General features: G+C 43.3%; 1 protein-coding gene across 1 annotated transcript; it reads left to right on the forward strand.

Annotated features, from left to right (window-relative positions):
* Positions 1-294: 294 nt before the first annotated feature.
* On the forward strand, positions 295-17,346 carry LOC309889650 (complexin-4; the record flags this gene model as incomplete). The annotated part of the gene is made up of 3 exons (XM_082782593.1): positions 295-461; positions 3,534-3,621; positions 17,119-17,346. 3 exons carry the CDS (start codon positions 295-297, stop codon positions 17,344-17,346), a joined length of 483 nt encoding a protein of 160 aa, XP_082638719.1.
* Positions 17,347-23,954: the final 6,608 nt, after the last annotated feature.

Below are 23,954 nucleotides of genomic sequence, written 5' to 3' on the forward strand. Positions count from 1 at the left end.
ATATAATTAGCTTACGGTATTAATATAAAAAGTAGGTAGCTGCATCTAATGATTTTTTTTTTGAGTAATCTGAACCATCTGCCTCTAGATATTAAGGAGTTCACTCTTTAATCCAGATTATGGCTGACAAACTGGTGTTGGCATTCACGTTTCACTAGTGCTGTGCCCTTGAAGAGCTGCTGTGGCTGTAGAAACTCTCTTATGACTGTCAGTTTTGAAAACATTTTTTTGTTTGGCTTGGCTTTTTCTTGTAGCTTTTTTTTTTTTTTTTTTTTTTTTTTTCTTGAGGAGAGGATGGCCTTCCTAATGAAAAGTATGTTGAGCAACCAGGTAAAGAATTTGGGACTTGGAGGTGGAGGGGAAGAAAACAAGGAAGAAAGCACTCCTTCCGACCCAGCAGCCGCTGCAGGAATGACCAGAGAGGAGTATGAGGAATATCAAAAGCAAGTGGTTGAGGAGAAGTGAGTACCTGATCCTTATTACCAGTATGGGGCTGATTCTTTGTGACTTTGTGCAGGTAAAAATAACCCAAGAAGAAGACAGACATTCCTAGGGTTAGGGCTTCAAACATATATATATATATATATATTTAGCAGAAAAGTCTTTTTTGGAGAAGCTTTCCAAAAAAAAACTTCACCAACTGTAAATGATAAACTATTGTATTCCTCCTTCTCCCCCCTCATCCTACAACTCTTTCCTACACTCTCCTGCTCTCACCACAGCTTGATGTGTTGGATTAATTGGAGTTGCCTTATATATAACACTTTTTTCACATGTACAAAGGTGGTTATATTGTAGTAGTTGATTTTAAAATCCATATGATTTGCTCTCCTAGAACTCCATGTGTAGTACACTTTACATGTATAGTTCTTTCTTGGTCCATGTTTATAATGGCAGACACAGAAAAAGTAATGAGTGCTATGTAAAACAGCTAATATCTATCTAGACATAAGTTTTAAGATGGTTATTTCTTCTAGTTGCATTTTTAGTTACTTTTCCTAAAATCTACTTGAATAAAGCAGAACTTTTCAGATGATTAAATGTCATGAATGTAATTTTTTTTTTCCTGTAGTTATAATCTTCACCCCTTGTTATGTTCCAATATCAAAACAGAAGTAAAATAAAGGACTTTTAGTGTAAGTCAAATCATGCATAATTTATAATTGCTTTCTTTATAAGAAAACAATTGACTTTTAAATCTCAGGTGCATCTGTTCTTCTAATGATCAATTACATAATGGTTGTGTAAATCCTTCACGTAAGATGATTATAGGTGAAAGGCTAATGACTGACGGAATTTGAGGTATCCAGGTCTGTATTTAGCAGCAGCTGTTTCTATCATAAAACCTTGAGTGGGTAATACTCACTTTTGAATAAAATGCAGAATGTTTTGCTATGTCTTTTTGTCACAGGATATTTGAAAGAGACAGAGTCAAACCAGGATTCCTGGAATGGGAAGAATGCAGGAAAAACTATTATTTGTATGAAGTTTTCAAGTGTGGCATGGCTGTTACATACAGAAATGTATTGAGGAGTCACTGCAGGAGCACTTCTGAAAGTACAATTTGGAACTACAGTAGGAACATCTGCAGTACTTTCAGAGAGAAGATGTGGCTGAGGATAGCACATGCTGTGTGGTTATGTAAATGTGTGTCAGAAATGTTCGGCACAGGCAGAACATCTGCTCAAGGGCTGTCTGGATTTTACCCAGCTTTCAGCTGTACAGAGTGGAGGTCAGGGATGTAAAGTGCCTTGCTGGAGTCATACTCAGGCACCTTGATACATGACTGTCCTGTCTTTTTTTTGTTGTTGTTTGTTTTGTTGTTTTGTTTTGTTTTGTTTTGTGACTAACCCACAAAAATTCAAGGACTGCTGTTTCTCAGCAAAGTGTGTGATATGCAGAGACAAACAGCTGGCTTGTGCCAGCAGTTTCCAGCATGGTTCTAGAGTTTGTCTCCAGCACCACAAGAGTTTAAAAGCAAGGGGGGGGGGGGGGGGCACCAGTTTGTGCTGTACATCAGCTCCTGGCTGTCATGCAACAACCCCTGTATCTGTTTCCTGTAGCCACAAATCTTCACGTTCCTGGGAATAACTAAATCCTCCAGAACAACAGGGTGTAAGATCAGGGCCCAGGCAACGGTGGAAGATTGCCAAGTCTTCCTGTGATGCCAGGACAAGTGAAAAGCTCAGATCTACCTAAATAGAAAATCCCCTCCTTCCCCCGAGCCTCACAGAGCACCCAAAGGGATCTGTAACATCGCAGGGAGCACTACCCTGTGGGAACATATCCCAACACCAGCCTGGGCCAGTAAGGGCTCCTGTGGAAAAGGAATGGGCAGGAGAAGAGGAAGGTTGAGAAAGAAGGCAAAAATGTGCAGGAAGTGCAAAAAAAAAACCCTTTTCCCAATCATCCCATCTATTACTGGATGAAAGAAGTTTAAGATGGCTTGCAGTTGATGTGAACTAGTTCTTTTAAAAAATGAGAGAGAGGAAGAGTGATGCAAAAACTCTTTTGTGGAAGCAGAGGAAAGGTAATATTTCATTCCAATGTGACAAATTTTCAACATGATAAAATATCTATACTGGAACAAAACAATTTTGCCTGAGAATTTCTATGAAGCTTCTTCTGAAAAAACAAAAAACAAAAAAACAAAAAAAAACAAAAAAACAAAAAAAAAAGGGAAGGTGAATGATATCAAATATTACCAGAAATCATCTTTGACAACACACATTTTGAAATAAATATCTAAGTAATCTAACAAAGAATTTTTATGAAGAATCTTTGAATTGAATTAAAGCATTTTATAAAATCACAGGCAAAAGAAGCACTTTTCCACAGAGAGAAGCTGTGGAATTAGTTGTTATAGGATGCTCTGGAGCAATAAATGATTAAGAAAAGACTGGGAAAATTTACAGATGACAAAAACCATCCAAAGCTATTGAAGATGATGTAGGGCCAATTTCCAGCTCCAGCAGTCCCTAAACTAATGAATTTAGGAAGCTGGTCGGTTATGATACAGGATGCCTATCCTGCTCTTACATTCTGTCTTTGTCTGCCACTGTCCACTGTTGTAGACAGGACTCTAGGATAGGTGAACTTTTTGGTCTGACCTAGAAAAAACACTCTACCATGGGTTTCCAAGCTAGAAGAATGTCCTGCTTGCAGAACAGGAACATTGCCATCACTGTAAGTGCACCTGGTGGGATAAACAAGGAACAAGCATAAATTTTCTGCTTTGTGTATTAGAATTGCTACAGTGAGCGATAACAGCCTGTACTGACACAAACTCCAGACAAGCAGTATTTCATTCTTTATAGTACTTAAGAGAGGTGCACTGAGAGTAAGCTTGGGATTCAGGAATTTGAGCCCCTGAGCATCACTTTGTTGTTATCACTCTTTTTGTGCCTGTGAGCAAGTTACATGACTTCAGGAATAACTTCTGCCATTGTAACAGACAGTATTTCATCAGTATCTTGAAGAAACTTTTTTTTTTTCCTTTTTAATTTTTTTTTATTATCCTTTCTGATTTCCAGGATGGAAAGAGATGCAGCCTTTGCACAGAAAAAGGCAGAGAGAGCCTGTCTGAGGGTTCATCTGAGAGAAAAGTACAGACTCCCTAAGGTAAGCCTGTAGTTTGTGACTTCACCTACCTCAGTGGCTGTTTTTAGAGCAGACAGCGCCCGTGCAGAACTCCGAAAGCAGCCAACTGCCTTCGTTAGCAAGATCCTTGCTGCAGCTCAGTATAGAAGCCAAGGTGGCCACAGCTATGGATTTTCCTAGTGGCTGCTGGTTTTAGATCCCTTTTTTCCTGCTCAGTAGATGAATTAAATGGAAAGATTCTTGTAGTAATCTCTGTAATGTCAGATCTGAAATAGGAGACCGGGCAAGCTGGACATCTGGTCTGACTGAGCCTTGCAGCTAGTACATATGTTCTTAAATCAGCAACATACACCAGTTAAATAAAAAATATATATAATAATAAACCAGAAAGTAAATAAGCAAAACTACTGAAAACTCTTCTACAAGCTGTACACTCTAACTCTCCAAACTTCTGAGTGCTCATTTGTATTATCGTCTTTCAAGTAGGGCAAACAGTCCATTCTTTTTTTCTTTAGTGCTGCTTTTCCTTATTGCTGCCTTATTTTGCAAAGTATTCCCAGAAAACAAAACAAAACAAAACAAATATATAGAGATAGATATCAGAAGCTGCAAACAACTGAAATCTGGAGGTTTGTTAAAAGCAGGAAGCAGCCGTGATAACTTCTGGGTCGTGGCAGAAAGCCCAGGTGGCAATTTAAGTTGCGAACAGTCAGTCAGTCTCTTCTGTGGGAGTGAATCAGAGGAATTTTCTCCACTCGGGGTTGTCAGAGGAGGTTGTTACACCATGCACAGTACTCCAGGGCCACGGGGTATTTACCCAAGAGTTGTAAAGGACTTTCAGATTATGAATGGCCACACTTACCGAGGTACTCTGTCTGCCATTGAATCTCAGAAGGTGGCAAATGTGAACATGTTTTCAAAAAAAAAAAAAAAAAAAAAAAGGCTCCATAAGATATAGATGGGAAAATAAATCAGTAACTGACTTATTTAAAGGAAATGTGGGGAAAACGGGGAAAACTACCAAAGATAGCTAACAGATATATGGACAAAAATCATGTGATGGGAAGAAGAGTAAAAAGACCTTTGTATCAGACAGCCCAACCTTTCAAACTGATCACCATGCTCTGATGAGATGACTAATTATAAAGGTGAAAATGATTAGTTTTAGATTAAAAAAATATATATATATACACCTTTGGTCAAATTCCTTCCCCAGAGGCTCTTTGAAAAAAACAAACTGTGGTGGAACAGGAAGGAAGGTCCATGAAGTACTAAATATTCAAAAGCTAGGAGAAAAAGGACAGTAATGATGAGTCCTCACAACGGAGAGGGTAAGCAATAAGATTTTGCGAAAAATCTGAGCTGTTTAACATATTCAGTAATTAGCTGAGGGAGTTCAATGTACAGAAGTGTTAAGGGTGTTGAAATTAAAACTTGCTTAAGCAGTTACAGGAAACGATAATGATAGTGAGTGAATGGGCAGTGAAACACTGCATGAGGTGCACTGCAAGAGTAGTGAAAGAAGAAAAACCCGCCCTATCTCTGTGTGTTATACCCGCCCTATCTCTGTGTGTTATGGATGGGTGGTTTCAAATGAACTGCTACCAGTCAAGAAAGAGATCTCAAAGTCATTGCAAATGAGTCACAGAAAACATCAGAGGAGTCCTCACTGGTGTCCAAGGGAAAATAGAAATTTCAAGAATCATTAGGAAAGGGATAGATACCAAAATCAGAAAACATTATTAGGTTACATTAGCAGTCTTTAACAACTTGAAACTGGAATGCAGTTTTAATCACTCTGTCTCAAAATGATAGGAGAACAACAAAAGCAATCTGCAGTTTCGAATGGCCTTGGCACAAGCATCGGTTAAACGTGCCTGTGAGGGGATGCAATGGAGATGTGTCAATTCGTGACCACTGTAAAGGAAGTAAATAGAGAACAATAATACACTATTTCTAAACAGCAGATGAAATCAAAAGTATTCCACAGAAAGTTTCAATCACTAGTGGAAGCCTGAGTGCTGATGTTAGGTTAGATACCTGTATTCTTACAGTTGTTCATAGTTGTTAGATTAGATGAATCCCATCCCTGTGCCCTAAGCTCTGACTTTTGTTGTCTAAATTCCTTTGAATATACAGTGAAAATATGAAATACCACCCCCCCGTTTGTTTTTTTTTTTTTTTTTTTTTTTCCCCAAAGGACAAGGAACATAGTTTTCCAATTCATGCAATATCTCCCTGTCATCCTGAAGCATTTAATGGTGCTCTACTCAAACATCTGTAAAGTTGAAGTTACATTTAGTTCCCATTCATTTTGAAGATGTAACTGAAGACTCATGTGTGCAAATTACTACCATGCACTTAGGGACTCCCTAAAATTTGAGACTGTTCTCTGGGCCACAGAATTGAAAGCCTATGAGTTAGTTCAACCAAGTGTTTTTTGGCATGTGGGTGTTGTCCATTAGTTATGCTTTTCCATTTTATCCAGAGTACGCTGCACTGTTTGCTCCAACACAGAGAAAATAACTCGGGATTCTGTGCTTTGAAAGATTGTTTTTATGTTTATTTCATAGGCTTCTTCAACAGGCAGGAAAGCAGTAGTATGGAACAGTGTTTGCTCAGAACTGCTACTGCCAAGAAATGTTAGTGTTTTTGAAAATTTAATTTATATCCCCCAAGGAAGCATTTTCTTCTTAGCAGTTTTGGAGCTTGCTTATATTACTGCTACTTGCCTGCCAGCTCCGAGTCGTTACTATTTATTTTCTGGTCAGTATTTCTCATTGTTTTTCTGGTTAATTAAAATGGAGGAAGGTGAAGAATCCATCATATGTACACTTAGCTGCTAAAAAAATTAGCACTTGATGCAATACAGCCACTCAGGGACTCTGTCATCAATGGAAAGAAATGAGCACGAAACCTCATCTAGCCAAACCTCCAGATAGGTGTTTAAGGTGGAGTTGGCTCACCTCCCAGTGATGCATGCCTCCCACAGAAGGGGTCACATTGCTACGTTAGACTAGCTGAAGTTAGGCGAGAAGCATTCCACCCCTAATCCATAAAACACTGGTTCTTATACTCTGCTTTAGCTGGAATTAGCAGAACAATCCCATCTTTCACTCTATGCTCACAAACTTGAGCTTGCATCTGAATTTTGTGAGACGCTGGGGTGTCCCAAATTTCTGGGTTCATTGCCAGCTTGGTTTTAAGAGGAGAGATCAGGTTGTGATCTCAAGTCTTACTGACAGGACAGTGAAGAGCAGAAGATTTGAATGGCTTTGCAACTTTTGGCCTTGTTTATCAGGCACTGTAGAGCACTGCAGTGAGGAAATCAATGCACCAAAAGGCTTCGATGTCTCCTGGAGAACAAGGAAGTTTGTCTTTGCTTGAATCAATGCTGTCTTAAGCAGTGTTATAAATAGTTCCCAGAGACTGTGTAGTTTGGACTCTTACATGGAGGGAGAAGAATATTTGTGTCTTGAGCTTACTGAATTTCTCTACTATGCACATGCATAACATTTATTCATTCTATGCTCTGGTTTCTCATCTATGGTTCAGCCTAGCAAGCACTGCGGCTCTGCATGAGGTGCCCATGACACAGCTTCTCCAGCTGCTGTTGTTGGCCTGGCAGATTTACTGGGTGAAGGGGGGAAGCTCAGGAAGCACTGCCTTCCCTGGGTTCGTCCTGACACAAACAGCAGTGGCTGCACTCCTGCAGCCTGCTGCCCTGCAGGCAGCCTTCCCTCTGCTGACCTCAGGCTGCGCCTCTCCCTGGGCTTGGGCCTGTGCAGTGGCACTAAGTAAAGGTCACTTCTGGAAGGGCTTTGCAGACTCAAGTTTGTGTAGCCTCCTTATTCCCCTATTGTTAAAAAGTCATGTGAGTTCTCCCAGGAATTACTGAGCCTGAGCACTAGTGGTTTATATGCTATTAAACTGCTCTTAGCCTGGTTACTCTTTCAATGCTTGCAAAGGATTTCTTAAGAGATTTATTCTTCCAGCTTCCTTAAGATGTGCTTCAGGTACAGTTATGTGAAATACAACTTCAGTGACTTACTGAAATTTTGTCATTTGAGCAAACGCTTCCTGAAAATGCCTCCTGGCTGTTGCCTGGATTTCCTTGTTTGCTTTTACCTTCACAAATATTGTTACGACCTTGTGATCTGTGTGGTCTCTGTGTTGTTTTTTTTTTTTGTTTTTGTTTTTGTTTTTTTGTTTTTGTTTTTGTTTTTTTTTTTTGTTTTTTTTGCCTCTCCTGCAGTCAGCAGATTTTGGAGCTTGCTGGTCCGTCAGTCACATGAAGATATGGATTTCTCTGTGTTTTGGTGGCCCTTGTCATGTCACTCAGCTTCCAAATGGGATGAACTCAGTTGTGTTTAACTAAAGTCCTATGTTCTTGCTCTGTGATGCATAACTGCAAAGGTATTCAGGTGATAAACTCCAAGGAATTTCAAGAAAATTAAGAACCCATATTCTTCATTGATTTTGAGCCCAGGTAGATAGAATTTTTCTTATTATACCAGTGTAATTACAATATTCTAGCAGTAAGTAGCCCACATTTTCCAGCCCTTTCTGTTCTGGGATGAGATATTTAATTGGGATGATGGCCCTGGTCAAGGTTGAGAACTACCCATGAAACTTCTCCGTTTCTATATTAATTAAGCAGTAGCAATGGGATTAATTATGAACAGGAAGTCCAACACACTCAAAATATTCTCCACTAATAAACTATTAATACCCCAGGGTATTTCATTTGTGATTGCTCAGGGTTGCCATCACAGAGGTCACGTAACAGCAGGGAACACTGAGTCACCCCAAGGCTAGTGGTGACCCAACTTAAAGAAAAGCTGAAAGAAAAACCTTCCCAGGAGCTGCCGAGTCCTGCAATTTTAACTTTGTCAAAGCAGAAGCATTGCAAAGTGCTTGTGCAAGGCTGAAGCTTCAATAATGTCTTCTGATGTCTACCAGAGGAAAGTGTTTTACTGAAGTGAGGAAGAAAAATGCAAGGTTGCATGGCTACAGACCTAGAGCACTGTGTTCAGCACTGGGGTCCCCAGCACATGGATGTATTCGAGTGAGTCAGAGGAGGCCACAAAGATGATCAAGGACTGGAGCCCCTCTCCTATGCAGACAGGCCAAGAGAGTTGGGGTCGTTCAGCCTGGAGAAGAGAAGCCTCCGGGGAGACCTTACAGTGGCCTTCCAGTACTTAAAGGGGGCCACAGGGAAGTTGGGGAGGGACTCCTTGTCAGGGGTGTAGGGATAGGACAAGGGGGAATGGCTTTAAACTGAAAGAGGGGAGATTTAGATTAGATATAAGCAGTCCTTACTGCAGTTTTGGCCTCAGCTTGCTAGCCCCTCAGACACATTACCTGGCCTGATCCCTGTACTGGGATCAAAGTCAAATGTAACTGAGTAATTTTAAAAACTATCCTAGAGTGTGTAAGGAATAAAATTAAATAGGTATGTGTTTTCTGTGGAAAGCACAACTAAACACTAAAACGTTTGCAACCATCTCTGATGTACTGTTTAAAGAATTACCTACTAAAACATCAGAAATGCCAGAAGTAAAGGATTTAGCAGTGAAACAATTACAAATTAGGAAACAAATCAGGAAACCTAGGCTCAGAAAGTGATTATATAATGTAAACACCAGTTATAAATAATGTATTTCTTCTACGAGGTGGTAGATGCTGTGTCTAACCCTGAGCTGTCGAAGGCCCTCTAGTGCCATTTTCATAAAACTACATCACTCTTATGTGAAATCACAATTATTTGCTTGAACCTAAAGGCAAACTTTGCAATTTGGTTGAAAAATGAATGAATCTTGTGACTTAGATAAAATCACACCATTTGTATTTAACCAGTCTGGCAGGCCTCATTCATAATCTGAGGTGAAAAATATTTTTTTTTCTCTAGCTTTTAAAAACTTGTCTTTTTGCAACCAAAACCAACCAACCAACCAACCAAACAAACAAAAAACAAACAAACGATTACAAAAAAAAAATCAGGGGAAAATATTCTGTGGAGAAAGCCTCGCCTAAGCTACTTCCACTCACCCTTCCCTCCAAATGTATAAATGTTGAACAAAGCTTTCATACGTAAATTTACAATGAATGCAGTATTACATAAAAACTCATTTCAGATCAACAAACTCTCTGTAAGGGCATTGGGCTTTTAAAATTATCTGAAGACATTTTGTCATTTTCAAAAATGGAGGACTTCTGCCACGCCTATTGCTTCTCATATAAGTGACCCCTTTAAATCAAAGTATGATTGGCCTTCTGCAGGTTGCTCCCAAGGCCACACGCTTACTTGCACTTGTACTTGTACTTACACTTTACTCTTTTTCACTGCCCAGAGGTCTTGGTATTATGGCTGAGTGTCCCTTTAAATAGACATACATGTCTGCACTGTGTAGTCTGATGTTTCCAGCAGGTACCAGACCTGCGTACCTCCTACAGACTGCACAGACCGTCTGCAGGCCATCGGACCAGCCTGGGCTGAGCCAAAGCCACTGAGCGCCTCAGCTCAGTCGTGCAGTCCTGATGAGGCAGTCAGACAGACAGACAGACTGTGCATGCTGCCTGCACACAGCACAGGGCCCGAGGAACGTGCAGGATACATGCTGTGTGAATAAAGCTGATTTTTTGTTTCTGCAGGGAATGTGCTAGGGAGCAGTAGGCAGCTGCTCACAGCTATAGCCTGGCGTCCGAAAGTCTAGCCAAACATAACTCATCTTCAGAGTCCCTCTGAACAGAATGTCCAGCCAGAAGAGAAAGAGATATGCCTGGAGAAATGTGCATATATGTTAGCTCTGTGCATGACCAGTGTCATACATGGGATATAAGGAGCATCCTCCATGCTATTCTGTATTAATCAGCTGCAATATACCATTTGTTCTGGGCTGCAGGTACTCAGCAGAATGACAAGAACAGAAAGAGGAAAAAAATATCCTGGGGGTGAGTTTAATTACTGAAAGATTAATTATGCAAAACAGGGAAGTACAAGATTTTAAGTGGTTGATTGGATTGTTGGCCTAAATCTCTAGACATTAGTCTAGATAGTGGACATGTAGTAAAATCACACTAGATCATTTGTTATGCTTTGTTTTCCTTTTTGGAAGCATGTGCTGAGACAGCTACTGAACAGCTTTTCCCCACATCCTCTTCACACTCCGTAAGGCCCTAAAAAATGCTTCTTTCAAAGGCTTAAGCATAACCACATACCCAGCTCTCGCATAAAAGCCAGCGGAGCAAGGTGTCTGTGGTTTTGGAAGTCTCCCATCTGCAGTGCTCTCTCCAGTTCTGGGAGGGTGATAAGGTCTCTGCAGCTGCCCCTGGCTGACCTCCTACCAGTGCGCTGCTGCCTCATCATGCCCAGGGCATGCAGCAGTGGCCTGCCCCGTCTCCAGCAGGATTTGTCTGTGGTACACACTAAGCATAGCTTCAGTAACAAGAGGACCTGCCTCTCAGGTAGGACAGGAGCTCTAAGCCAGCAAAGAATTTATTAAGCATATACTTTGCTTCTCTGATTTTCAGTGGTTTCAAGTAATTTAGCAGGACATGCTTTTCTTTTCAATTTTTTTTTTTTCTACTTATAGAAAATACTTCTACATTTATTGCATGAAGGTCTCCTTTCTTTTCACCACCATTTATGAAAACAGGAAAAAAAAAGAAAGATATTATTACATACATAGCGTATGTCCCTGAAAAAAAAAAAATAATTCTATGACACAAAATTATGCCAGCAAAATGCTCTCAGACTTGTGATAACGTAGACCAGCTACATTAGTTATTCTGAAAATTGCAAGTCATATCAGGTAGCGCATTAAGGGATAGAAACTCTGAATATTGCCAGTATCATTCACTAGCACACATTGCAAATGAAAGCATGAAACTCAGAACTAAGCAGGGCCCCCTTTTCAGTTCAAAATCTAAAACTCCATGCTATCTGGGACACATTTATAAGAGAAAGCAGTCCCTTAATGAACCTAATCCTATTAACAGAATTGTCAACTTAGGTTTGTCATCAGAAAGATGTTTTTAGCCGTGAGACATTTAGTCTGTGGACAACTTTTGCCTCTGCAGAGTACTCAGTGCATCACCTCCATACAAAACAAAGTGCATTTTTACCACTTGTTTGAACATCCATTTTGAACATTCATGCCAGCTGATTTCATTCCACTTGCTTTCTTGTAAACTGCTTTCTACACACACAGCAGGGCAGGGTCACCTTAGCATAAATCTGGTATCTAAGATAGGGTGAAAAGAGATGTTCCACCATATGCTATGTTTTGCAAGCTAGTGATTTGATCTCATCTAGTTTAGTTTTGTTTAGAGGAAGGCTTTCATCTAAAATACTAGTAGTGTGGGACTAGACTGGGCAACTCCACTAACTATGGAACTTGAGAAACTTCATTTCCAGAATCAGGAAAGATTCAGTAATTACAAGTAAGTGCAATAGAGAAGATCAGGCAAGAAAAGAAGATGGTCCTGGTGAGTTTGTGTTTGTGGGAACACAAATTACTTTCAGCATACTTGTATTTGAAATTTGGAAATCGCACTATCCCCTCTGTGTTTTTCCTGAAGAGCTGTGTTTATGGTCAGAGGAGTGTCATCCAAAAATGTATATGCTAAAACCTCGCTAATGCGTAGTGATGCAAGTAATAATGTGTGTTTAAACAAACAAACAAACAAACAAAAAACAAACAAACAACGAACCAACCAACCAAAAAACACTACCCAACAAAAAACCCTTTTATTCACTTCTTGCCTTCTACTTCATCCTGCCCGGTGCCCCTACCTGTGGTCCCAGCATGGCCATGGACATGGCACAGGAGAGGCTCGCGGGGAGAGGCCAGGTCAGCACCATGATGCTGCATCGCTCGTGGCGGCTCTTGCTTGCAGGTCAAGTTGTCGGTGAGCTCTGGTTCTGTACACAGCTGGTGCACTGCAGGGGACAAGAGACAGGATCAGGTCTGGGTTCTATCTACGGGTCTCCGTGTATAGGCACAGGTAAATTTTATGGCAGGAAGATAACCAAAAGGAAAATTACGTGTCGCTTAGTGATGCTGGAAAACAGTTTGGCTCCACTGGGGATTAGTCAGTAAGCTTTCATCACTTTTTCTTACAGACTTGGTAAAAATAGACAGCCTGTTTTCTGCTTACAGCTGCCTGCCACATTTGTACAGAGAACTCAGAGCTGGATCGCTCCTGTAACAAAATGGATCTGGCTGAGTCTGATCCATTGACCCGCATTACTGCACCAGGTGCATAATCGGGGTCAAAGAACACTCCCAGGCACTCAGGCTCCAGCATCTGTGCTGCTGAATTGTCAGAATAGTGTCTGTCCCAGTTTTGGCCTGGGCACTCTCCCAGGCAGTTCCCAGGGCTGGTTTGGGAGCTGGGACAGGCATTCCCAACAGGGAGTTAGATGGGACCACCCTGTTTTGTAGGGCAAAAAAGCTCAATAGCATAGCCGTGGGTTGTTGCAGGCCAGCTGGCCTTGGGGCAAGAGACCAGCACGAGGTATATTTAATTTGCTAGGAATAGATGTTGTTTCTGTGTTCTCAGAGACCCTAAAAGGGTGGCTGAGCACTTGCAGAGACATGGAGACTATGGGGATAGGAGAGCTAATTCACGAGGAGACAGACGATCCAGCCTGCTGTAGGTTTACTAAGGGAAGGGGGGCTTTCTGTGTGGCTTTGTCAGAGACCCCCTAACCTGTCCTATCCACTAGCACTGCCTATCTGGATGCTGTCTGTGGTCCAAGATGTGTGTATTCTGATGCAGGGTAGTGCCTCCATCACTACTGGAGCCGTACCTGGCTTTGAGCAAGGTACAGTCCCCACCTGTGTGCATGTTGGGGCAGCAGGGAGCTGCAGACCCTGCTTGCACTCTGATCCCAAGCTGCTGCCTGCAACTAACAGACATAATTGTGCATTTCCAGCACCGCATTCCTGCTCTGGGCTTCTGAAAGTGTGTGCTTGGAGCTGCATGCTCACTGTGTACGCAGATGCTTGCAGCAGCATTTACCTGACTTTAAGAACATTCTTTGGGAAAACTGTCTCATCTCTTCTTGTGAGAAAGCAAAGCTTGTTTCCACCAGGCTTAAAAACAAACAACAACAACAAAACAACCTCCCTCCCCCCCCAACACTGGGTAAAATCAGGTATTTAAGGTAACATTTCCATTTAAACAACAAAGGAACAGAACCAGATCTGACAACTTTTAGAAGAAAAAAGAAGAGGCAATGTGCATCTTGCTGGCTTCTTTGCTTGCTGTTGAGCAACGCTCCTGTGTTGGAGCTCGTATTGACTCTACTCAAGGCCAGGCTATATATCAAGAGGATAAAAGCAGGTGGAATTTCAGTGACTTTGACAGAATTTTGCTGCTTTCAACCACATCTGGATACATTCATCTTTGGTCAGAGATCACTTTGAAACCCCAAACTGTGCCATGCATCACATCTCAGACTTCAGCAGGACAGGGGACATTGCTGCAAAAACATGCCAAACAGTAATTCAACTTGCCAACATTGCCTTCATGTGCATTATATGGCCATTTCTCCACAAAATATATGCTAGCATGCAGTGATGATAAATTATAAGTAGTTCTAAAGGAAAGAAAACGTGTCATCGGCTGCTTAGGAAGACTTCTTCAATAAGTAGCCCAGTATCTTTTTATCATCCTGTACTGTGATGTGGGAGAATTTCAGAAGGAAAACTCCTCTGATAGCTATTGCTTGTGGATTAAAAGCTTAAACTGTTGCTCCTGCTACACAATCAATAAAGAACACTTCTGCTGATTGGGATATTGTTACTAGCTCCCACAGATTTGATGGCAGCAAACCATATTCAACAGGGTCAAGAGATCTCCTTACTCATTTTAGCTACATGATTGAGTAGCATCAATCATGATAAACCTCTCTGTATTTTTCAGAAGAAATGGGGGAAATCAGATTAACGGGAAGTATAGTTATTACAAGCATAATGCTGTGCAAGTAAATGTAACAGTAAATAGTGGCTATGCAGTCAAGCATACCAGCCTGCTTGTTCTTGCAAAAGCCTGAAACTACACAGCCATTGCTCATATACATCCTTCCATTCACCCTTGCATTCATTCATTCATGCAAACCCAAGACCCCTCTCACTCTCAAAAACACCTCCTGCTGACAGCATTGCTACTTATTCATATCAGGCCTTTGCTGCTGTCATGCTTCATTTTGGAGATGTAATGAAGCATTAATGCTTATCTTTGATGTGTGAACTGTGTCAAAATATCCTGTTCTTCTGTGCTCAGGATCCATCAGAATCCACAACAAAATGTGAACAAAATCGCCATTGTTTGAAAAATTGACATAGCCCCACTGATGGAGTGTTTCAACAGGCGGGCAGGAAGCAAGTGTGCCTAGTGCCTACTGCATCTCAGCCCTTTTAATTGCTTAACCAGTTCCTTCTCTTGTCTCTTTTTGCTTTCTCAGACGTGCACCAAACCTCCATCCTTGCTTTTGTTAAGTCCTCCTATTATCCCACTTACCAGCACTACAGCGTTGCTCTGATTATGTGCCAGGCATCCCTTGCTCTTCGTCATGACTTGGAGTGCCAACCAAAGGCCTAGATAAGATTTAGACATGGTCTGGTGAAGATGGAGACCTTTTTTCCAGTAATTCTAAGTTTTCTTACACTGTGTGACCTTTGTATTGTGCGAAGTTCTAAGTAGAAGATACTTCATATTAAACACTCAAACTGGGCAGGCTCCTTCTACAGTTCACTGAAAACCCAGAAAGACCTCAGTTGTGTCAGAAATCCTATTTGCATTAATGCAGCTTTCTTCATGCCCCTCTGCCAATGCAAAGGGTCTTAAAAGGGGAAGGTCATTTACTGTCCCTTCCCATTGCTAGAACAGCGAGCTGCTACAGGGACTTGGCATTGGCATGGCCAAGACGGGAACTGCAGGGCCTGTGTCAAACCTTGCTGAAACCAGTTTTTGATAATCACCAGATCTCATCTCTCCCTTACTCTCTCTCGATTGCAACTGCTGCAGGCCATTTTCCAGTCTATTCTCCTGAGCATGTCTAGGTATTAAAATGGCAGGTATCCCGATGAAATGCTCTCTGTTTTAATATAAAATTTTGTACAGTTTGAGCATTAGCTTTTTTTTTTTTTTTTTTTTTTTTTTTAAAATTATTGTTATTTAATTGCTGCCTAACAGAAAGTATATGAAACACAAAAGTAATAGCAACCTTCCAGGTTGAAACTGCAGAACAGGAGTAGAAAAGAAGTTTCACAACTAGTGTGACTTCAGTGAAACTGAAGTATTGAACAAAGTGCTGCTGATATACTTGTGGGTTTGTGGTAGACCTTAGCAGAGTGAGTTTTTTGCAGACCTCGTTGCATACATGTGTACAGAGCACCTGATTTGGGAGGGGCGGGGAGGGGGGCTGCTATTCGTTATGTAACTGTAGGCGATAGTTAGGCATTGCATGATAGTGGTCGATAATTCAGTGCTGGGGCAGAAGAATCTATTCATGACAGCCCTGTTGCTACAACATGTTTCAATGCAAATATCTAAACGTTGAATTTACTTGCTGATCCATTCCCTAATACAAAAGGTAGAAAGCAGTAAAGCTGATCAAATAAAGCCCTGTGGCTATTAGGCTTGCATTATAAATAGGACCTATTTTTACTTTAAGCAAAATATATGTCATTTAGCAGCTCAGATTCACACTGTTTTTAACTGCCATTTATTTTACCTTCCCAGCTGTAATGAAAACAAAAAAGTAGTCTATCAGGCAAATGCCATACTTATTTTCATATAATGAAACGGATGGAGGATTAACAGCAATCTGTCAATAGCCTGAAAAGAAATGGCAGAAAAAGTGAGTTTACTTTCTATATTAGGTCAGAGGAGCTAACACCTACCATGATATTCCAGTGGCCAGTTTCTAGGAAGTTGACCTCCGTCACTCAGCACCTGCATATATCTGACTCCGGGGCGGCTTCCAGCAGGCCACTGGAATACCAGTGGTTTTCTTCCTGATCTTGGCTTGGGTTCTACAAACTGACACACCGCCTACTTTTACCTGAAAGCATTACAGATTCACAGCTACAGCTATCCTGGCATGCACATGGAGCACAAAGTAGCCTCTTATTTAAAAGTGTAGTATCTTAATTTGCCTGTATACATACATACATACATATATATAAGAAAAATTGCAAAACCCAAAGCATCCAGTCCTGAAGGGAAGGGTAATCAAGATGCAGCACAAAACTTGTGCATGCTGGCAGCAGAGCCTGGGCTGTTCACCTTCCTTCTCAAGGAGGTAACTGCAGTGGGACAGCCGCATGCCTCATGGAAAGACTAGCCTAGTGGTGAGCACCCTAACAAGGTGTGCCAGGTACTGCTGCCCTGTGGGCAGGACCCACACCAACCAAACCAAACAAACGAACAAAAAAGAGGCTCTTTAGGTCCTGGGGAAGCAGAAATACTCTCATGTACTGCTTTTATTTTGTTTTGTATCAGAGTGAATTGGATGAGAATCAAATTCAGATGGCTGGAGATGATGTGGGTTTGCCAGAAGACCTTCAGAAGATGGTGGCAGAAGATCAGGTAGAAGAAGAGGACAAGGACTCTATCCTGGGACAGTTGCAGAATATTCAGAATATGGACATGGATGCGATCAAAGAAAAGGCACAAGCCACCTTCACTGAAATGAAACAGGCTGCTGAGCAGAAGTGTTCTGTGATGTAGAAGAGGCACTGCTATCCCAGGGCTGTGAATTCAACCTTGTCTCATGGGAGTGGGGGGTGAGGGCAGGCAGAAGAATGCACTTAGCTCTATAGCAGTAAATGTAAATATAAAAGAGAGGGAGAGAGACTTTAAAACCTCCAGGGGGTCAAAAAATTAAGTGCTGTGACTCGCTTAGTGCAAAGTTAGAAATGATCCTAATTTTTTAACATGACATTTTTCCATGGGAAAAAGATGGCTTAAAAAAAATAATAATAATAAAAATTGGGGGAAAGATGTGCCTTTTTCCATTTTTTCAAACTGATCAAAATGCTACTAAATGTGTATTTTGTAATTAAAATTGTGCTTCTGTTGCATAACATATAGGTAATCACTCATTTAATACTGCTTTCAGAAGGAAATATATATATATATGTAATAAAATGTCTTTTTCAAACATTTTGAAAGAAAACCAATATTCAAATGTTGACGTTTTTTGCAAAACTTTTTTTTTTAAAAAAAAAAGGTTTTGAACACCTCTGTACTACATATAAAAAAGCATAAAATGCTACAGCTTGGGACAATAATGTCACTGTACATAGCAATGAGTGGGGCTTTGCAGGAAACCAAGGCTTGGTAGCTATCAGTGAACCACGAACCACAAGCAATGCAGACTCTTCCAGGCTGCTCCAGTGTCGCATCCTGCCGGTCTTCAAATGCAGCTCAAATCTAAGCTGTCAGCACTGCCCCTCTGCTTGGCTTCTGTGTGAATTCTGGGGCTTGGAATACCAGCATGTAACTTGTATAGTTCACTGCATTTACTCTAGAAGTTAGCTCCAGGCAGAGGTAAACATAAACCTGGCCTCCCTGGCAGACTATGCCCAGGCAGTGCATCCAAACCATGAGAAAAAGTGTGTCTTTCACTGGTGTTGAATGACTGAGTCCGCAGGACAAGCCAGACCCATTTCAACAGCCTTAGGTTCAGGACCAAGCAAAATTTTTTTTTATTGTTATTTTTTTTTTCCTGTGGAGAAGCTAAGCGGGTGCTGACCCGACAGCTCCCACTCCCCAGCAAGGGGGACTGATGCTGGGTAACAGCTAGAGCAGCCCAGCCCCATATGAGCACCCAGCTGGCTGCCTGTGCCACTGGCCCGGAGACCCGAGCAACCTGGGCCAGCACAGGACACCTCTCTGGCCCTGTGGGGCAGAGCCCTGTGCTTAAGGCAGATGTGAACATCGACCTGTCTCTGCACTTGCACCGCAATGAGTTACCACGCATGCTAATCCATACAGGGGCCATACTGCTCTAACACATGGCTGATGCATACCATGCTGCTCATGAGGAGCCCAAATATTCTGTGAAATGAAGTACTTTGTAAGTTTTACAAGAGATAGTCTGTGAATGAAATATGCAGGTGATTGTGTGTAGCAACTTCCTACAGGTTTATAAGTCTCTCTCTTTCTCTGTCTCCACCCAAACAAGTAAAAATATTCATTCAAAATGAATAAATGCACTAAATATGATTTGTCTCCTTTCTTTCTCTTTCCTTCCCTCCTTGCTTCCCTTTTTTCCTCTCTCCTCTTCTCTCCTCTCCCCTCCCCTCTCTCTTCTCTTCTCCAAAGCACAGAAGATTGGTCTACAAAGCACAGAGTGTGCTCCAGATGTGCAATTCACCCTGTTCTGAATTCCCTTTGCCAGTGCTGGGTCATGTCCTTCACCACCTGTGGTGGCTCTGCCAAGCCCTGGGAAATTAGAGTTTTGTGGAGAAAAATTGGGTGGTCCTATGGATTGACTTTGCGGGAGGCCCCACCACCAACAGGGAGGATCTTCCAAGGGATGCAGAAGACAGCTGGGTCTCCTCAGACTTAAGTACAGGAAGAACACCTGCCTCTTTATCTGGCAGCTTAAGTCCCCCCATTGTGGCAGCCCAGAGCAGCTTGCCACATGCACTTGGACAGCACCTCTCCTTGCAGAGTGGGACAACAGTCACCCACAGCTGCATGGCGGCAGTGCCAAGGGGCAAACAGACACAGAACCTGCCACGTGCCTTGCCTGCTTGGCCGTCTGGATTCTCCGGTGAATCCAGGCAGCACCTGCAGGCTGCCCTTGTGCCTCCACGAGGCAGAGCAGGGCTCAGCCCTGGCTGGAGAGTCCCTGCCCTGCCAGCTGTGCACCGTGCTTGGTCCCATCCTGCTGGGAGCTGGTGGAGCTGGGAGATGGCCATGATGCCAGAGCTGCCAGTGGAGAGGCGGGCATAGGTGGCAGATGCTGGCCCATGGGACACCTCTGTGCAGGAGGGTTCTTGGCTGCTTGCAATCTTCTTGAGAAAGCTTGGCAATGACTGCTCAAATCTGAGTTGCAAAGTTGTTTTAAAGCCTGTTATTAAACATTTCCCCCACCGCAGTCCCCAAGAAAACACTCTTCCCTCTGTATTTATATAAAGCTGGTAGGTGTCTCCACACTGTTCTGTTACTTTACAGGGTGAATTATTTTATCTCTAAAACACCACAGTAAACAAGTCTAAGACTTTTGACCTTTGAATTAAAATGTGCCTGGGACATCCAGAAAATCTTATTGAAAGCATCTGGTGGTTTAAAGGAGCTAATTAAGTTCGTCAGCACATATAGGATCAGCATTTTCACGGTTTAAAGGGTCAGAGAAGAAAGTACAGTCAGAATCACCAAACAAGTGATTAACGAGATTCAAAAAAAAAAAAAATCAGGGTTAGCAGAGGCAAGCGGGGCTGGGAGGTAGCTGGGGGCTGGTGTGGGATGGATCAGGGACCCCGTCCATGGCAGGGGACGCTGCCTGGCCCTGGTGCTGGCCACAGCCAATCTGATCTGCTGCTGGAGCAGCCTGGGTTGCCATTGGCACCATTTTTAGTGTTGTAGATGTAAAAACTCTCAGTCCGGCATGGCCTCCGCTCCAACTGGCGTCTCCCTGGGCTGCCAGGGCTTGCGCCTGCTCCCGGGCTGGCACTGGGTGTGCCTTGGGCTGGTGGGGCCAGCGCCACTGCACCAAATTGCCCCAGCAGCTCTGTGTGGGTCAGCATGATGGCCAGGGCCTGGCCGCAAATCTGCCCTGCTGGCTGACACTGGGCAGCACGGTGCAGCTCACCCCTCTGGCACCAGCTGTCCCCATCCTCCCACAGCAGCTGCAGAACTATGGGGTAAAAGCTGTCCTGGCTCCCACAATTGTTTGGGGATTCAGGAAGCTGCCCCGGGCGCTGTCTGGAGGAGCCATGTACTTATTTTAGAAGGCAGGAGTGGTGGTGGCAGGCAGCAGAAGTGGTGCTGAGGCCCTGCTGGGCTGCAGGCAGGATGGAGGGGCTGACAGTGCCCAACCATGACAGCCAGCACCCCAGGACCACCACTGCCAGGCGGCACCTCCACCACAGAAAGCTCCCAGTGACCCGTGGGCAAGGGCAGCAGGCTTGGGGTGAAACCAGCGGACCCCAGAGACGGCAGGGCCTGCACCACTCCCAGCTGCCCCCATCCCCAAGCAGCCAGTGTGGCCTCTGGAGTGCAGGGATCCCTCAGAGCTGGGCACTGCCATCAGCCTCAGGGGTGCAGCATTTCTCAGGGGTGAAGCATTCGCAGGGCCTCAGCACTGAGGCCTCCCCACAGCTCATTAGGCTTAGCCCTGGGGACGATTCACGGGGAGCCTGGAGCACAGAGGGCAGGCAAGCAGCATGCTGACACCAATTTGACTCAATTAATATAAATAGATGTATATAAATACATCAGTGTGTCTAAACACACCTATCTACATAAATACCTGAAGAGATGATGCGATGAAAAAGCAGGCTTCTGTCAGTGCTGCCCATGTCCAGGCGCAGCGGCAGCCCTGTAGCGGAGCCCCAGCGGCTCCCCCTGCCCGCCAGGCCGCACTCCTGTGCCGGGCGGTGCCGCGGCCCAGAGAGGGGCTGGGGGCTGCTCGGGGAGGTCTCCAGCAGCTGCCGGGCCGTGGGGCTGGGCACCCTGCTCGGGGGGCTGCTGGGCTGGGGGGACCAGGAGCTGCCTGCCCACCCCAACCGGTCTGTGAGTCTGGGATTTTGATTCTGTGAACTCGTAAGGACAATAAAGTAAGGTATTCCTCCAAGGTCTTTCACTAAATAATCTTTCTCCTAAGGCTGCTGGAACCTAAAGAGTTAGATACTGCATGTGCGTGCTTGTCTGTGTGTGCATGTGTACGTGTGTTTTGTGCATGTGTGTGCAAATCCACGTGTATATATGTGCATGCACCTGTGCGCATGTGTGCATATGAGTACATGGCTGTATGTGCACGTGTGTGTGTGAGCTGCACGGAAGAGGAGCAGATTAAAGGCGTTAGGTCACATGGGAGCTACTGCTGGACCTGCCCTACCTGGGATTTGGGTTCTTACAGTTAATAGGATCGCTGGAGCTCAAGGCCGTCATCCCATCAAGATAAATGTCTCTGGTGCCCACTTTTAAGCAATCCGAATTCAATTAGGCTAATTGGAAAACAAGTAAAGAAGGATTTCATTAATATAGCCTTACAGCATGAACCTCCACTCCCCCGCCCTGGAGGGATGTTCAAGCATGGCAAACCCAAAGCCTGAGCCCTTGCACCAGGCCCGTGCCACTTACCGTCCTGACGTGGCCACCCCCACTCCTGCCGCAGCCATGGCTGCTCCTGTGCCCACCACCGAGGCAAGCACTGGCAGCAGCTCACTCCAGCCAGTGCTCCCTAGGGTTTCTGTCCTGGTGGGGAAAAAAAAAAAAAAGAAAAAAAGGAAAAAAAAAAAAAAAAAAAAAAAAAGCTTTCCTAGAGATGGAGGAGAAAAATCCCACCAGAAAGGAATCAGGAGGTGACTGTCAAGGTACAAGTGCTGAAGTGATGGGGAGGCAGCAGCTTTCTCATACATCATGCTTTCAAAGAGATTCTTGAACTGCAAACTTCTGCAGAGAGAGAAGCAAAGTCAGTTTTTATAGCTTTTAACAATCTGTGATGTGATTCAGAGCATGCAAACTGCAGCAGGGTACAGGTTCCTGCTGGATGAATATTCCCCCTACATTGTCGATTTGCTGTCTGACCTTGAAAGTCCTGTTCATCTCTCAGGGTGGCAGTCCCTGCTGAACATCACTGGTCTGGAGAATGATTTCTCACCTGCAGACTGACTTCAGCTTCAGATGTCTTCTCTACAAGGTAGTAAATTATTTTGGCTTGACATAAAGACAAGAGAAAAGGAAACACGAATCTGGGGCATTTTATGGTGCCAATTTCACTGTGCAAAGCCCCATCCAGTACACTTCTCTTAACAGCATCAACAAGTTCAAAACTATTCCCATTTAGTCTTCATTATGCATAAACCAGAAGTAGGCATTGGGGACAGCTGCACTTTAGAGATTCTCCATCTCAAGAATTCTTGTTAGCTTCCAAACATAATTTCAGCAATAACTGTTGCAATAATGCATTGAAACTAATATTAATAAATTAAAAAGGTGGTGGATCAGGGGCCGCCTTTGGATAGACAAGTAATAAATCGCACCTACTTGATTACCTAATGAATATTCTCAGATCTGATTGCCCTGTACATTTCCAAAGAGCAATGGTCTTTGTGAAGCTGTGACGTACCATCAATTTTTTTAGGCTTCGTACCTATGAGACATATCCCAGGAGACTGTGACAACAGAGATTCAGCTAGCAGCCAGTGCATTAGACCCTAAAGGAAATGTTCAGATGCCCCCCTTTCATTCACCACCCTAAACTCTCTCTGTTAGTCTCTGACTATTAGAGGAACCATCAGAGTTTCTGAGGAACCATCAGAGTTTCTGTGCTGCAGTCAGAACCTCCCTCCTCAGTGCCATCTGATGCTTCATGTGTGTGTGTCAGGGCACTGAAGTCAGCATGTATAAAGCAGGGCAAGAGAGAAAAGGCAGCTCCAGAGCTGGAAGAGACAGAGCTGGTCTCTGCTCTAATACATTTTTTTCCATATTTTTACATGTTTTGACCCAGGGAGTCGCTGCTTCCTTCAGCAACTCCACTCCTCTGCAAAAACAATGACAAAAACGGCTCTAGACTTTCTGTACGCCTGTAATGATCTACTGCTGAGGAGGGAGGAGACTGCTCTACTGGGGAGGAAGGTCTCTCATGTACGGTGTGCAATGTGCACCCTGCTTTGGGGTGGAAGTCTTCTGCTGTATGTCACATTGGAAGTAATAGCAAAAATTCTGAGTCTTGTTCCTGTATTTGCCAATTCTGACAGGAACCTGAAAAGCTGCATTTGTGCCACGATCCAATACCCTTAGTGGCTCTTAACTGCCAGGCCAGGGTCTGACTGAAAAGCTTATGCTGCTTCATCTCACCTTGCTTTTTTTTTTTTTTTTTTGTGTGTGTGTGTTTGTGTGCTACAACAAGCAAAAAGGATTCCCAAGTGTGCCCAGGGTTTCTGGAGGAACAGGCATGTTTAGTGCTGGTTGTGAGTGCCATAAAAACCCAGCTCCAAATTAGAAGAAATTAGGGACATTGCACAGTTCATTCATCTTCGCTAATGGAGTTCTTGGGAAATACACATGTAGATTAAAGGAACACAATGGCCCCTGGCTGATTGCTTTGAGTACCCTCCAATGCCCCTACAATGGTATTGACTTGCTTTTTATATCGTGCA

This window comes from Aythya marila, assembly GCF_965140915.1.
Source record: "Aythya marila genome assembly, chromosome: Z".
NCBI classification, from domain to species: domain Eukaryota; kingdom Metazoa; phylum Chordata; class Aves; order Anseriformes; family Anatidae; genus Aythya; species Aythya marila.